The 16,145-nt window shown below is 34.4% G+C and overlaps 3 protein-coding genes, 1 long non-coding RNA gene and 1 pseudogene across 4 annotated transcripts; 3 read left to right on the forward strand and 2 right to left on the reverse strand.

Moving 5' to 3' along the window:
• Positions 1–1,625: 1,625 nt before the first annotated feature.
• Positions 1,626–2,329, forward strand: LOC106292339 (lysine-rich arabinogalactan protein 18; the record flags this gene model as incomplete). The annotated part of the gene is given in 2 exon segments (XM_013727937.1): positions 1,626–1,977; positions 2,120–2,329. Coding segments are annotated over 2 exon segments (442 nt in total), but the record flags the coding sequence as incomplete, so codon positions are not given.
• A 2,067-nt stretch (positions 2,330–4,396) lies between these two features.
• Positions 4,397–5,345, forward strand: LOC106297438. Its single transcript, XM_013733675.1, has 4 exons — positions 4,397–4,515; positions 4,632–4,746; positions 4,837–4,897; positions 5,043–5,345. Exons 1-4 carry the CDS (start codon positions 4,485–4,487, stop codon positions 5,319–5,321), a joined length of 486 nt encoding a protein of 161 aa, XP_013589129.1. The 5' UTR covers positions 4,397–4,484; the 3' UTR covers positions 5,322–5,345.
• A 180-nt stretch (positions 5,346–5,525) lies between these two features.
• LOC106328587 lies at positions 5,526–6,186 on the reverse strand (annotated as a pseudogene).
• A 3,364-nt stretch (positions 6,187–9,550) lies between these two features.
• On the reverse strand, positions 9,551–10,571 carry LOC106294073. Its single transcript, XM_013729692.1, has 4 exons — positions 10,547–10,571; positions 10,163–10,363; positions 10,039–10,073; positions 9,551–9,935 (listed from the first exon to the last, which is right to left on the reverse strand). Exons 1-4 carry the CDS (start codon positions 10,547–10,549, stop codon positions 9,854–9,856), a joined length of 321 nt encoding a protein of 106 aa, XP_013585146.1. The 5' UTR covers positions 10,550–10,571; the 3' UTR covers positions 9,551–9,853.
• Positions 10,572–12,662: 2,091 nt separating this feature from the next.
• LOC106298689 lies at positions 12,663–14,025 on the forward strand. Its single transcript, XR_001261532.1, has 5 exons — positions 12,663–12,721; positions 12,794–13,032; positions 13,104–13,396; positions 13,468–13,584; positions 13,656–14,025. It is a non-coding gene; the product is annotated as an uncharacterized LOC106298689 (long non-coding RNA).
• The last annotated feature ends 2,120 nt before the right edge of the window (positions 14,026–16,145 follow it).

Here is a 16,145-nt window from a genome sequence, read left to right on the forward strand (position 1 = left end):
ATGAGTGGGTGATCATAATGCTTGATGAGTAGATGATCATAGTGCTTGAGTTGGTAAAGGAGTGGATGATCATAGTGCTTGAGTTTGGTAAAGAAGTGGATGATCATTTCAATGCTTAATTTATAACACTTACAAATTTTTAATTGTTTTTCATACCAAATACTAATTTGTTTAAGATTTGAGTCAAGACCTGTAAGAAAGTCAACGGACGAGCCATTCGGTTGGGTGTTCTCCACCACCGACATGGCCGCTCTCGAAGTTTCGGCCGGGGTCTATTGTCTTTACTCTGGAACACTTTTTGTAATAAAAACAATGTCAATCTTAATGCTTCTTCTGTTTCATAAAATTACATGTTTTAGAAAAAAAAGCTATTCCAAAAAAAATATTATATTTTTAATGCATATTTTATTAATTAATTATGATTAATTCCAGATTTCAGATTTCACAAAACTTAATTACACTTATTAAATATTTATTGGTTTAAAATAATAAAAACAATAATCATAAAAATTCATATATATATAAATAAGATTTAATATATTTTATTAATATGTGTGAGAAAATTAAAATATGTATTATTTTGAAATAAATAGAGTACTAAATTAGTCATTGGAAAAATGGTAAGAAGCAAAATCTTAATTCCTAAGCAATACATGTCTTCGTAGACAGTTGATTCGGTTTCCATTGTTGTATGCATATTTATTTCCAATCTATCGATTACTCAATACTCATGGGATGAGGATTTAATGAAAATAAGTTTTTGAAAAATATAATGAATGAAAGTGTTAGTTGGTATAGAAGTCATAATGAGCTGTAATTTTTTTTTAAGTAATGCAAAGAAATAAATTTAGGAAAAAAATATTTTCTACCAACACAAAAAGGAAAAGAAGATTTGAGAAAGATAGACAATGCCAAAATATTATATTAGTAATTGAAAGAAATCTTGATATTACTGCTAGAGGAGATGTATGTGTGGTATCAATCAATGATTTGTCTTTCCTTCTATACATTTCAACCAAATACATTGTTTGTTTAAACATTTTTATTTTTGCTTTTTTCGTTGTTTTACTAGATTAAATTATTTTATTTTTTGACCAAAAAAAAATATTTTATTTTGCATAAGAATTTACATAATTTTTATCGGTGATAATATTTCCACACTTGTCATGAAAATCAGACGCTTAGTTTTTTTTTTTGATAAAAAATATCAGACAATTATAATAGAATAAAATAACTGTAAAAATAAAGCTAGTGAACCCTACATAAATAAAATACAAAAAAGATAAAGCTATCGAACGGCCCTACGTTAATTATTTACAGGATATAGGTCTACACTCAACGGCTACATCTGTCTGTGATATTTTTCTGATCAACGGTCCGAATCTCTTTTCATCGACTATATATTAAACACACACCATTCTCTTTCACCAACACACAACACTATTGATCAAAATCATTTACTTACATCCTTTACTCAATTATTTTCTAAGTTCTTTTCTTCTTTCTTTTGATTGAAATACTAAGAAAAACATGGAACGTAATGTCCTCCTAACGGTTACATTGATCTGCATTGTCGTCGCCGGTGTCGGTGGCCAATCTCCGGCCTCCTCTCCGACTAAATCTCCCGACGCTCCTTCTACTCCAACTAATTCTCCCTCCCCCCCACCCGTGGAAGCACCGAAATCACCACCTCCCGTAACCTCGTCTCCGCCACCAGCTCCTGTTCCCGAGAGCGCTCCTCCCTCGCCTTTACCAAAGGCTTCGACTCCGGTGAGCTCTCCACCGGCTTCAGTACCCAAAGCTGCTACACCTCCATCTCCGGTAGCCGATGCACCGGCTCCAAGCAAGGGTAAGAAGCATCAAAACGCGACGGCTCCGGCTCCTGAACTTGACAGCCCACCTTCACCACCGATGGAAGCTCCTGGTCCTAGCTCCGACGCCGTGTCTCCTGGTCCGGCCACATCCGCCGACGAAAAGGTAAACTAGCATGATATTAAATCAACAAAATATTGAAACATGAAAACATTCATTCTCCTTTTATTAGTTTAAAAAGAAAACATTCATTTCAATATTCGTTGTAATTATGTTGTATATTAATATGGAATTATTATTAATGCAGAGTGGAGCCGAGAGCACAAGTGTATTGCGGAATTTAGCAGCGGTGGGAGCGGCTGCAACCGCCTGGGCCGTTCTCGTTATGGCCTTTTAAATTATTTTAGTTATCATTTCGCTCCTTCATTTGTAGCTTCTTTTTTTTGAACCAACGATTGTCTTTTCGCGTTTGAGTGATGAGTATTATTTAATTGATTATTACAGTTTGTTTTCTTTATTTTCATTTGGCAGACAAATTGATTTTTCTTATTTTGGCAGCCAAATATAGTCTTCTTTAGTGATGGGTACGATTTCTTCATCGAAAATGACACATTAAAATTTGATGCAGACCTAATATATCAAACTGTGAAATTGTTCTAATGTTTATTTCAACGTATATGAACAATAAGCAAATCAGTGTAACTGTTTTTAGATGTTTATATTGCTGAGTGCATTAACTAATTTACTGGTACCACATGTGGATGCAAGACGTATTATGGAAGGCGTAGGTTCATTTGCCTCCAATAGATTTAAATTTTTTTTTTTTGGTAAATTTCGGATGATTGAAGGATCGATTCTCTGAATGCCAAATTGTCTCTACTCAGTTACGATTCTTTCCATCAAATCCTTGTTTTTCCTTTTCTTTCAAATATTTGTTTCCTAGCTATCCTAAAATAGCTACATTGAACGCTACTATATGTCTCGTTTTCTATAAATATCTAAAACTCATTGATGTAACATATTCTGTATACGATAACATATCTTAAATTTTTATGCTCCCAGTAATATATGCTAATCTGTCAATGTGAATCAAAATTAATACATGATATTTTCCTTGCTAAACTTTTGGCTAGTTTCTTCAAATGACCAAATTATTATACCGTTTGATTGAAAGTACAAAGAGAGAGGAGGGTGAGAAGTACACTTTATTACCGTACTTTGATTAAAATTACATTACTGCATTTTGAATAATGAAATACTAGGGTAAGACCCAGGGATGAACATTATATATCAATTATTTTTATGTATTATATATCATTTTACATATTGTGAAATAATAAATATATATTAAATAATTAAAAATTCAGTAAATATTACATATATAATTAAATTGGTGCAAAAACATAAATAAAATTTTCTGATCCAAACAAACACTTTTTATATTTGCTATGATATATACTTAAATTTAAATAATATTAACAAAAATATATAATATTTTTTTAATATTGATATCTACTAAATAATAGTTTCTACTCATATTGTTTTTTTTTTATCATTTGTAAGAGTGTTAAGATTAATATATACATATATTTTAGCTACATTAGACAATTTCAAAATTAAATTATTTATGTACTCTTATATGGTATGATAGTTTAATTTGAATGATATTAATATATTCATAAATATATGTATACATTAATTTTAATATTTACATATATGTAAATATATTAATTTTAATATTTATTAAATGAGATCTTCTTGTATCTTGTCATAATAAAAATTTTAAACCATAGATCAGATAAATTTTAATATGATATTTTTAACAGTTTTAGTAATTTATAGTCTTTTTAAAAAATTTAAAATATAACATATGTGGAAAATCTAAATTTTTTTATATGGTTAATTTTATTGTTTAATATATTTTAATAAGTTAAAAAAATTTAAAAATAATAAAGGATACACTAATTTTTATCAAATCTTTATTATTCAAAATCATTAATTATCATATATATTTTAGCTAGATTAGGTAATTTTGTAAATTTTTATTTAAGGAAAGAATAAAAAATTAATAATTTATTTATGGTTAGTTTAGTAAAAGTTTATTTTATTGTGGAAATGACATATGGATACTTCAAATGTTGAAAATATTTTTCTTTTTGTATACGAGAGATATTCATAGAGAATAGTAGGTAAACTCAATTTTCAAGCAAAGTTATTCTAAAAGCTTAAAAAGTATTTACAGACGTTACAAAAGACTGTCCACACAAATAAAAACGTTACAAAAGAGCAAAGAGAACATCTTTTAATGAAAATGCCTTTGTTGTTGTTAAGTTTTCCATGGGAAAAAATTTAGTAGAATATGAACAAAAGCTTAATCTTTCAGATTAAGTAAAGTGTTATAATAATTCTTGTAATTAATTAATACAAACTAGACAAATAATTTTGTTAGTGAGCTTAAATCAAAGGCTAAAAAAAAGTTATTTTTATCATCTTTAACTTTTAGAAAGCACAAGTTATACTTAAACCAAGGTCTTGTGCATGAGATTTCGAGATTCTTAGCTTTGCAAAAGACCTAAACCCACCAAGCCAAGCCACTGATTCCTCCACATCAAATACAAATATGCTTGACAGTTCACTATCATATTTCTTCTTTAGACTATCTTCTAGACGATATGGGAGGTTCAATGGGCTTTCTCGGAAAAGGTTTTGTGTTTCTTAACCTAACAATCAACGATTAATATTATATAAGACCGTTTTAATGGCATTCCTTTTATTTATTAGAAAGAAAAATAAGTTTTTCGGTATGTTTTGGCATATAGGGGTACCACCGACGCAGATGATGAATATGGTTATGGGTTCACTCTACAAACAATTCACCAAGAAAGCTATCAACAACTTTGACGACTTCCACGTTGCTGTTTTAGACATCTTCAAGTAAGAATCACTCGATGGTTACATTCCATTTGATCAGTTCTTCTTTAGATAAGATATGATCAACAATATAACTATATGTTTGATGTGTAGCAACTTCAACTCGGCTTTACCAGGCCGACACTTTGATCTCCCAACACCTGACGAAATAAAGGCAAGAATTGACCTTTTTAATTCTCCACGTAAAATTGTTAACGAATGAATGAAGCCCAAGTTATCGCCAATTTGTTTTAAATTAGTCCATAAGAAACTTTAAATCATTATAACTATTTTTTCTAATACAATGTTGATTAAGTTAGGCATGTTTCTTGGGGTGGAAGGAAGCTAAAGACGAGGAAGAGAAGAAGAAAGTGTTCACAGAGTTCATTGCAAAGAAAGTGAAGCCAAGTAAACTGGATGACGTCACTATGATCACCGGAATAGCATCTCCTCCGGCGGCTATGGCGGCTAAGAGAGCAGGAGAGAATGTTCCTCAGCTAAAGTTCATCAAACTTATACCTGATGTTATATTCGTCCCTACGGTCACCATTTTGGCCATTGTCTCTGCTAAACTCTCAAGAAGAATGTATTTGAAATAATGCTTTTAACTTAAACATTCTTAATTCTCCTATTTTAACTTTCTAAGTTAGAAGCAAACTCCAAAGTTGATTTATAACACCATTAAAACGCTGCAATTCTATATAATATCTCTGTACTTTAAAGCTTAAGGATGCCTAGAAGTCAACACATAAATTATTAAACCCAAGGTCAGTCTTGTTTTATTGAAACTTCCCAAACCATTTTTAGGATCTTTTTTCTTGATCCAGCAGAGCCTGACCTTCGTTTCCCTCGCTTTCTCTGCCTCTTAGGATGCTTATTAGGCCTAGAAGGCATCGAAGCCCAAGATTGCGTGGCTTATTGAGTTTATTGAAAAAAGGATATGAGAAACAAAAGGTGTAATGGAGTTTTTTGTAAAGTTTTGCAGAAACTTACAGGTCTTGATGGACCTTCCCCAGCTGAAGCTTGTTCTGTCTTCTTACCGAGAACAATGCCTTTCCCTTCTCTTTGCCTTGAAGACATCATTTCAGACAATATATAAGATATCTGTTGTCCCATCATCGTCTTCAGGTTGTTTCTCTTCAAAGTCATCTTCGTTTTTAGTAACCAACTGGGGCTGCTTGTCCCCACTCGGTTCTAGCTTTACTGCTTCAATCTTCAAAAGTATCTGTTCCAAGAATGCATCACCTTCTCTAAACAACTCCAGAGGCGTTGTCTTCTCACAGAAAACTGCCTCTTCCGTAAAGTTCTTGTTCTTTTTATCATCATTCATCTCTACCTTCGACTCCATACCCAAAATCCCTAGAAAATGCCAAAATCAGCAGATACGCTTATGCCCAAATTTGGAAAGACACGAAACCCTAACCAAAGTTTGAAGCTTATTTATCGTATGATCAAACAAACCAATTTAGATGCAAAACAAAAGATTCTAATGGAATCTTCACCAATTCAGCGGCGGACCGAAACGGAGATGGATTCAAAAACCGGCGGTGAGAATCATGACGGAGAAACCATATAACCAAACGGTGGTTCAAGGTTTCCCAAATCACAAGTGGGGTCCACTTCACTCCGGGTCTTTGACTTTTTCTGTTTTATCTTTTTGACAATTAATTGTTGTTGTGTATTATCGTACACAACACTTGTACAATATATTTGTAGCAAGACCATCTTTAACGCTGATCCTTAATGGGGTCTTTAACTAAAATTGGTGATTTAATGGGGTCTTTAACTAAAACTAGATTTTGACCCGCGCTTTAGAAGCACGGGTTTATTTTAGAATTAAATAAATGATTTTTACACAAATTTTTATATAAGATAAAATATAGATTTGAGCACATTTATCGGAAACCAAGAAATTGAACCGTACCATAAAAAAACAAAATTAAACTGAATTTCATATATAACCGAGCGGATCCAATATCTCTAGAACCAAAAAACCAGGACAGAATCAAAAACTAAGAGTATCTAATTTTTTTAAATTCAAATTATATACCAACAAATATTTGTTATATTTAATTTTGAAATTATATTTAATTTTGAAATAGCCAAATATCTAAAAATATTATTTATAAACCGACTTACCCAAAAAAAGCGAATTACCCATTTTTTTATTAGAAATATTAAAAATATCTGAATTATTCGTATTTTTGTCCAAACAACCTGAATAACCCACTATTTAAACTAACCAACCCGAATTATCCAATTTTTTTATTATAAATCTGAAATTACCAAAAACCATATCGAACTGGAAACAAATTGGACCCGAATTTATTTTGGATATTAATTGGTTCCTAACTTTGATACCCGAACCAAAGTAAAAACCAAAATAACTTAACTGAAACCGAACTATACTTTGTAAGTACTTGAAGGATTTCTAAATTTCTAAAAACACAACACCAAAAACCAAAAAAATAAAACTGAAACCAAATGTTGATGGCTAATAATGCACTACATTTAGATGGCGTGAAAAATTATGGTACTTTTACAAAGTATTTAAATCCTTTTAGTTGGATATATATGTGGTTTATAGACGATTTAAGATATAAGCAGTGTTTTCATACACGATTTAACCCGCAGTCGAAACGGTAAATTTGGTAACCATATATAATATGGTTTTGATTTAATGAAAAAACTCATTAACTAAAAATGCAATAAAACCTAAAAACCCGCCATTAACCCGTGAACTGATACATGTTGATCCAGTAAAATCCCAGAAAAATGTGATTAAACTTCTCATATACTTTTTATTAGTATAAAAAATTAAATAAACTATTTGATTTGTCATATAAAGTAAATACAATGTATTTATGTTATGCATTTTAGTTTATGAGTTTTGTAATGATCATATTAAAGTTACATTTGTGAGTTTTGAAATTAATATGAGATTTTAATAATTTTAGTTATATTATTATAATATAACTATGTAAATAGATGAAATCTTTTTTTTTTTCCAAGTGAAATAGGATTCTCTTACACTCTCAGATTTTATGTATATATATATATATACACTAACGTGTGTTGTGCACTATTAGTCTATTATTATAAATGTATTTGTTAATGTCACACACTGAAGGTTAGCCAAATAAAAATGTCACACGGTTAAACCATTTTGTAACAGTTCCTCGCTTTTAATGAATAATTATATATATGTCATAAGAATCAAAAAAATCGGTAATGTTTTGTTTGAATTAATTGTAGGACCAAAATAATATCTAATAATAACAGATAGGCCAAACAACTTTTTAAGTAGATTTATTAAAACTGATTCGATTTTAATAGTATTGATTGGTGATTTAATTAAATCAAAACAAAAAGCAGATTATTGATCCTTAATGGAGTATTTTAGAGACCGGTTGTAAACGTGGTTGAAAAACCACGTGTTAGCACCACATTTTTCCTATCTTTTTTTTTTCTTTCTTTCTTCGTCTTCTCCTTCTGTTCATCTTCGAGTTGTATACTAGGAGATGATAGCCGCCGAGATTCTCAGCGAAAGGCAAAGACCTCTTACTCTCCTGCGATTTGATGGAGAGAGAGTACTCAACGACCGTCTCTCCGGCGAATTCTCCTCCGCTGAACCTCTTTTCCCGTATCTCGTCGCCTGCTACCGTCGCGCCCACGACGAGTCGAAGAAAATCCAATCGAAGAAGGACAAGAGTCTCAGATCGGAGATGGAGATCGTGATGAGAGCAGCGAAGAAATTCGTGTGTCGTTGTTTTAGTCATGTTTTCACCACTCATGTGTCGTTGTTTTAGTCATGTTTTCCTTACTTTTAAAATGGGGGCTTTCTGTGAAATAGAATCGCTGCATTGTTTGGTCTTGAATGCTTGCTTGATACTGCATTGTTTGGTCTTTTTTTTTTTAACAACAAAAAATAACATTTTTTAAGAGCTTCTGAACAAAAAATTACTATTGGAGGGTATGAATAAAAGTGCTTCTTAAACAAGGTTCTTAATTATATTTAATTAGTAAAATATTTATTAAAAACCTAAATGGAGTTATAGGGATAGTGATGTTCTAAAATTATTATGTTTGGATTCTGTCAGAATATTATATTCCCTTTCTCAAACTAGGGCACGTGAAAAATCTCTTTCGCAAATTTGACTGACCCCATAGTTTTATTTCTCGCCTGTAAAGGATGAGTGCTCTGAACCGAACCTTGAGCTCATCAATGTCGTTGAAACTCAACACCCCCACCCCTTTCCCAATTTTCGCGTTCCCAAATTCGAAACCAAGCGAGATTCGATTCTCCAACAGATACAGATGGGGGCAGCGAAAAGTCGAACGATCTCTCTGTTGGGTTTTTCCCTCATTAGCCCAAGACCCAAGAAGCCCAAAAAGAAGAAGAAATATCTAGAGAAAAATGGAGAAGGATGAAGAAGTGTGTAGAAAAGGAAGTGTGTAGAAGATGAAGTGTGTAGAACTAACTTGTAGTCTCCACTTACTAGTATAAATAGGGGTGCTTAGCACCATTTGTAATCATCCAAGAATCAAGAAAAACAAAGAGAGAAAATATTTGTAAGAGAGAGTTTCCAAAAACAAAATCTTTGTAGTAAACCCTTTCCTAAATATTAAGAGTCTTCTTCTTAAATTTTCTAGTTGTCTAATACCATCTTCATCTCATCGATATTGGATAATTTTCCCAACACTGCAGTTTCATGGATACCAAAAGGGGCTTCAAAGGCCATGCTGAACCGCCTTTTAAGGAGAAGATCAAAGAGCTGATCGAGAATGGCACTCTCAAGAAAAGGTTAATTATTTTCCCTTTCCATCTTCTACTAGACTTTTTTAAAACTCACCCTTTGATTTGTGGTTACATGTACAACATATTCTATCTGAGTGTGACATGGATGGAGCGTGAAATACATAGTCGTGAAGTTCCTCATGCCAAGGCTGTAGCCAAATCTTTTGAAAAACCATGTGCCAAAAGCAAGTTTACAATTCTAATCACAGTAAATTGATCCATTGGATTGTCATTGTTCTCTCATTCATCACATCCAACTGAGTTTCTCTTTGCCGGCAAGGTGATCGGGATTTAAACGATAACGGAGGGTGTTATATTTCATGCTCGAGGTTGTCATGATACGAAAGAATGGCTATCCCCGGTCCCGGGCAGTAAAGCAATTGGAATCATCAGCTCCAGTCCATGTATCGACATGCTACCAATGAACATTAATTGTCATTATACAATTATAGTTAATAAATAATTAAATATGATATGAATTTTTTTCATATTTAGTATAGTAATCTTCAGTGACGTACCATATAGACAGGGAGACGACATCAATTTTTTTATCCTTCAGATTTCCAGTCATGAGAGTTAAAATCTTATAATACCAATTCTCCAAGATGTCAGATCATGATTCGGAGGACAAAGAGAGCTTACCGAATTCCCAAAGTCCTGTGAAAGCTTCGATGGAGAAACTGGTCCAAGTGAGCGGACAACCACCACAAGTGGTGTTAGTAAATAAGATGAGTGCATTGAACCACCATGCCCCGCTAACTCCAAGTTTGAGAACGAACATAAAAAGCCAAAATTCACAAATATGTGAACTACAAGTGCCACTCCAGATGTTATTACAATCACCTGGTGGTAACGTAAGCCACTATTAACCAAACATCATTTACCAATAACAGTATCAATATCATATATATATATATACATGCTAGAAAATGCTAGGACAAGCTGCCAAATGATAATTAACTGTCACTGTGACTGATTATTATCTAAATGAAAACTGAATTAGACTAAAACATGTTACATATATACCATGTTCCTGAGCTGGCATTGAGTGGTTGAGAGGAAAAACGAAGAAGAGAGACAAGACCATCTGTAAGATATTATCGAGATGAGTACGTTAATCTTACAGATGAGGGGGAGCCTCAAAGCTATGAGGAGGCCATAGGAGACACCCATAAAGATAAGTGGGTTGAAGCTATGCAAGATGAAATGCAATCCTTGCATGATAATCACACTTATGAGCTGATGAAGCTACCAAAAGGAAAGAGAGCCTTGAAGAACAAGTGGGTGTATAGGTTGAAGTATGAAGATAGAAGCTCAAATCCAAGATACAAAGCTCGATTGGTTGTGAAAGGATTCAACCAAAAGAAAGGCATAGATTTTGAAGAAATATTCTCTCCAGTGGTGAAGATGTCCTCTATCCGAGTGGTTCTTGGTCTAGCAGCAGTTCTAGACTTGGAGATTGAACAACTCGATGTCAAGACGGCCTTTCTACATGGTGAACTCGAGGAGGAGATCTATATGGAGCAACCTGAAGGATTCAAGGTTCCAGGAAAAGAAGACTTGGTGTGCCGATTAAAGAAGAGTCTTTACGGTCTCAAGCAAGCCCCAAGACAATGGTATAAGAAGTTTGACTCCTTCATGGTGGATCACAACTTCAAGAAAACCAAGAACGATCATTGCGTTTTTATAAAGAGGTACGAAAGCGGCGACTTTCTCATATTATTACTCTATGTTGACGATATGTTGATTGTGGGCCAAGATCGCAACAAAATAGCCGCATTGAAGAATGACCTAGGAGAGTCCTTTGCAATGAAAGATTTGGGGCAAGCGAGACAGATTCTTGGAATGAAAATCACTCGGGATAGACCAAAGAAGCTTTTGTGGTTATCCCAAGAACGATATGTTGAAAGGGTGTTGGAGAGATTCAACATGAATAAGGCAAAGCCAGTGAACACTCCACTTGGTGGACATTTCAAGTTATGTTCGGAGCAAAGTCCAACAAGTGAGAAAGAGAAAGAAGAAATGAAGACTACCCCATATGCATCAGCAGTGGGCAGTCTCATGTATGCTATGGTGTGCACCAGACCGGACATTGCCTATGCAGTAGGAGTTGTGAGTCGCTTTCTAGCGAATCCAGGAAAGGAGCATTGGAAAGCAGTTAAGTGGATCCTACGCTATCTACGAGGCACAACGAAGAAGTGTCTATGTTTTGGCAATGGAAAATTGGAGCTGAACGGTTACACCGATGCAGATTGGGCTGGTGATAAAGATTCAAGGAAATCAACATCAGGATTTGTGACTACCTTTGCAGGGGGAGCTGTTTCCTGGCAATCGAAATTACAAAAGTGTGTTGCCTTATCCACAACGGAAGCGGAGTACATCGCAGCAACGGAAGCATGCAAGGAGATGCTATGGATGAAGAACTTCTTGCTTGAGTTGAGAGTAAAGCAAGACAAGTACAACATGCTATGTGACAACCAAAGTGCTATTCACTTAGCAAAGAATCCAACGTTTCACTCTCGCTCAAAGCACATTGATATCCGACATCACTGGATCCGAGAAGTTCTGGAAGAGAAGCTCATACATCTCACAAAGGTACACACCGACGAAAATTGGTCAGACTTTATGACCAAAGTATTACCGATCAAGAAGTTTGAAGATTGCTGCAAAGGCACAGGCATGGCGACTGTTTCGGGCTAAATCGGGAAGGGGGAGATTTGTTGGATTTCCCTCCTTAAGCCCAAAACTAATCAAATCATAATCAAACCTTAGTCCAAGAAGAAGAAACATCTAGAGAAAAGTGGAGAAGTATAGAAGAAGAATTGTGTAGAAGAAGAGAGAAAGTTATGGAGTTAGATATTTTGAAATAAATAATAATTTAGAGAAATCTAGAACTTGTTGGAGTGTGCTCCTTCACTTGTATAAATAGGGGTGCTTAGCACCATTTGTAATCATCCAAGAATCAAGAAAAACAAAGAGAGAAAATATTTGTAAGAGAGAGTTTCCAAAAACAAAATCTTTGTAGTAAACCCTTTCCTAAATATTAAGAGTCTTCTTCTTAAATTTTCTAGTTGTCTAATACCATCTTCATCTCATCGATATTGGATAATTTTCCCAACACTCTCTCTCACTCTCTCCCTCTCTTGGATCATCAAAGTTGCACAAGAAGAAGGGATCAAATTCGTTGTTGCGGAGGAGGAGGTCGGTAGATTTAAATGGATTCAATTTTCCTTGTCCCTAGATTAGATATTTTAAATGCTTGTGTTTGGTTAGGTGATCATCATCATCATGTGTTAGAAACGACAGTGTGGTGGGACCTGAACACGTGTCCAGTTCCGGCTGGTGTAGACCCTCGTTGTGTCCGTGCGTGTATAGAATCTGCCTTGGAGAAGCAGATTGGTCGTCGTTCTGCAGTCAGCATATCTATGCTTTTGGAAACCTAGATTACATCTCTAGTGACCTCTTGCAAAACATCTCTTCCTCTGGAATCATTCTGTCTCACGCCCCCTTCGGTACGCTAAAATCTTATCGATTTTTTTTTTTTGTTTTGCACGGATGATCTGATCTGGCCTTACTTCTCTAGGTGTGCACGACTTAGTTGAATTTCTGGACGATGAGCTTAACAAACCACATCTGGATTCACTACTTTTGTTGCATATCCAAAACGTGCTCGCCTAGCTGTCCCTCTTCCCCAGCTACGAGGGTTTGCCCAAGACTTTGACAAAGTGTTTGCCAAAGGGTTTGTCTGGGAAACTTTATTGACTGATCATTTCCGTGAGAAACCTCTCTGCATTTGCAACATATGCGATGATGTTTACCAAGCATGTGACGAAGGAATTCATCACTCATCTCAAGAGTGAAGAGCACAGAAACGAGGTAATTAAGCAAGCAAGCAAGCAGCATCCTCAGCTTTTTTTTTTTTGTAAAAATTTTCATGTTGTGTGCAGTTCCTTGCAATTGACCACTACGGTAAGCCTACACATTTTTGCCAAGTCTGCAATTATCCCGCCTACGACGAATATAACCTGATCCTCCATAACCAAAGTGAAGAACATAATCGCAAGGTAAGCGCAGCTTGTAATCATTATTAACAATATCACTAAAATTTGATCCCATTTTTTGGTTTGTTTTCAAGCTGGTTGAGAAACAGGCTCAAGAAGAGGAGGACTGCGAGGGCAGGAAGACTAATCCAGAATTGGATCTCTGACTAGGAGAGAAACAAGAAGCAATCTCTTTGAACGAGGCAAACAAGAAGAGGCAGCCTAAGGAAGACGAAGAAGCTAGAGTCTGTGCATCCCCATGGGGTCTTTGTGTTAAAGAGTTTTACTAAATAATCAATTAAATCAAGACGAGTGGAGAATTAATGAGAACATGGTCTCTCTATCATTTATTTTTGTAATATCACTTTTGTTGAGAACACAATCAAGAGCTTCACCATTGGCCAAAATAATTAAGTAGAATGTGAGAGACTAGTCTTTACTTAAGAAACTGTAAGGGGCTATGCAAGGAAGCAATCTTGTAAAATATACCTTAACCGCAAGTTGATTGCCCAATTTATTTTTCTATGACTCATAGATTTAAACTTTGCTGAAATGAAGATTGACTCTGTACTCGCCTCCATCATCACTCTCTTCTTCCATCTAGCGCTGGACACAAATACTTGATACTCAGCTTATACTCGCTATTTGACTCGATTCGGTTTGAAAAAACAAATACTTAATACAATCAAGTCGAGTAATTTTCTTACTCGCAAGTACAAATCAAGCATCAAGTTTATTTTTATTTTTAATTACTTGGCTTGTTAATTGTTATTCTTTACTTGTCCTCTTACTTGTTATATATTACTTGGTTTATTAAATACTTAGTATCAATTTCACTACTTAATTAAAATTTATGTATTGCTTTTGATAAGTGGCCACAATTACTTGTTACTTGCTTCCTAATCGCTACTTAACCAGTACATGATCCCTAAAGTTTTTTGACCAAGTCGATATCAAGTAATCTATTTAAATCATTTGAAAGTACAAGAAAATATCAAATATTAAAATAAAATTAATTACTTCATGTTGTTATGTTGTTTGGTTCATTACTAAGAGATATACATTTTCTTAAATCATAGTAAAATAATTTGTTTATGTTTCCATTTTCATAGAATCAAACATAAGTGATATATTTATATAAGCATTTTGAAATTTTCTCTTTTTTATATATTCCAATTCTAGAATTGACTAAAATATATGAAATTAGTGACATTATTTAAATATAACAGAATTATTTACCTTTAAATTTCAACGAACTAGCAAATAATTTACTCATAATTATCAAGTAATTTGCAAATAATAAGTAATAAAACAAATCAATTAACTCGCAAGTCTTTCATTTTTTGACAAGTACCTTGAAACTCTAAGTACACGTTTTTAGTAAACCAAATACAAATCCAAAATTTTACTACTCGGGCAAGCCAAACCAATTATTAAGTACACCGAAAATGCCAGTGCCCACTCCTACTTCCATCACGTAATTAATTTTTTTGTTTACCTACAGATCCTCTGTACTTCAGCAACTTCAGCCTCCAAACCAACGAATCAGACTTGATATACTCACTGAACTCTAGCTGTGACATGAACCATACCACCATCTTGAGCTATTAAAATTCTCAAGTCTTCTTAGATTGCAAAACAAGAGTTACACAACCTTGTGGTATACTCCACTTCTTCACTGATTCTCCTTTGGCATTCTCCATAACCTGAACCTTAGGTGACCACACAACAACATCACCGAGATGAAACCATAAGCTCCACCTTTAACTGTTGCTGCTACAGACGATCACCAACTATACTGTCCAAAAAACTGTGAATCCAATGCTAGCTTGAGACTTCTCGAAGAACTGAACACCTCTGCCTCTGCCTGCTTGAACGTACTGGACTTGAACATTACCCTACACTGCTGCTATCGATAGCAGGACACGCCGCCTAACTCAACTCGGATAGGAAGACTTTCGTTGTATAGAATCTCTGTTCATCTTCTGCTCAAAGTGATCCGCATCAACAAATCTTCAACCAACAAATCTACCACTTGATTTTTTTAACTCTGTCTCAACATCACAAGACCGCAATACCCTGAGACACTTCTTCTGATGCAGTGACCTGCAATGGCTTTTACCCGCCTGAAAAATACCAAAAAACTCGTACTTGCATCTCTGATTCTTCCAGACTTCACTGCAACCTCTCTCTGTCCATCAGCTTCATTTTACCATGCTTCTGATGTTTATACCTTCACTTGATTTACTGAGAAGATTACTCCAAGCCTTCATATGATGCACTTAAAACAACTCGGAAGTCCTTTGTAGTTGTCCTTACTACAAGCAGAACAATCTCTGACCTTCATTTTCTGTCTTCAGAGAACTCTGCAAACCACTTCTTTAGTTTGCTATCTTCTTGCTGTAGCTTATCCTTGAGAATCTGAACTAGATAGAACTTGATCATCTGTTAAAACCGCTCCACCTTGAACTAAGTATCTTCTTCTTGTTCTGTAAAACCTGGAAAACAAAACTTTAGTTTTATTGCAGAATTTATTTACCACTACCTGCCTTGACGTCTCTGGACTGACGACTCTGCGCTGCATT

The sequence above is a fragment of the Brassica oleracea genome, chromosome C1 (assembly GCF_000695525.1).
Source record: "Brassica oleracea var. oleracea cultivar TO1000 chromosome C1, BOL, whole genome shotgun sequence".
NCBI lineage: Eukaryota > Viridiplantae > Streptophyta > Magnoliopsida > Brassicales > Brassicaceae > Brassica > Brassica oleracea.

What these genes read in the sequence shown, in the direction of transcription:
- LOC106297438 (XM_013733675.1), top strand. Translation starts at nt 4,485, where the DNA reads ATGGGAGGTTCAATGGGCTTTCTCGGAAAAG. An exon ending in GCTGTTTTAGACATCTTCAA is followed by an intron (nt 4,747 to 4,836) that starts GTAAGAATCACT and finishes TTTGATGTGTAG; the next exon opens with CAACTTCAACTCGGCTTTAC. An exon ending in CAACACCTGACGAAATAAAG is followed by an intron (nt 4,898 to 5,042) that starts GCAAGAATTGAC and finishes TGATTAAGTTAG; the next exon opens with GCATGTTTCTTGGGGTGGAA.
- LOC106294073 (XM_013729692.1), bottom strand. An exon ending in CACAGGACTTTGGGAATTCG is followed by an intron (nt 10,074 to 10,162) that starts GTAAGCTCTCTT and finishes GGAAATCTGAAG; the next exon opens with GATAAAAAAATTGATGTCGT. An exon ending in GTCGTCTCCCTGTCTATATG is followed by an intron (nt 9,936 to 10,038) that starts GTACGTCACTGA and finishes GTTCATTGGTAG; the next exon opens with CATGTCGATACATGGACTGG.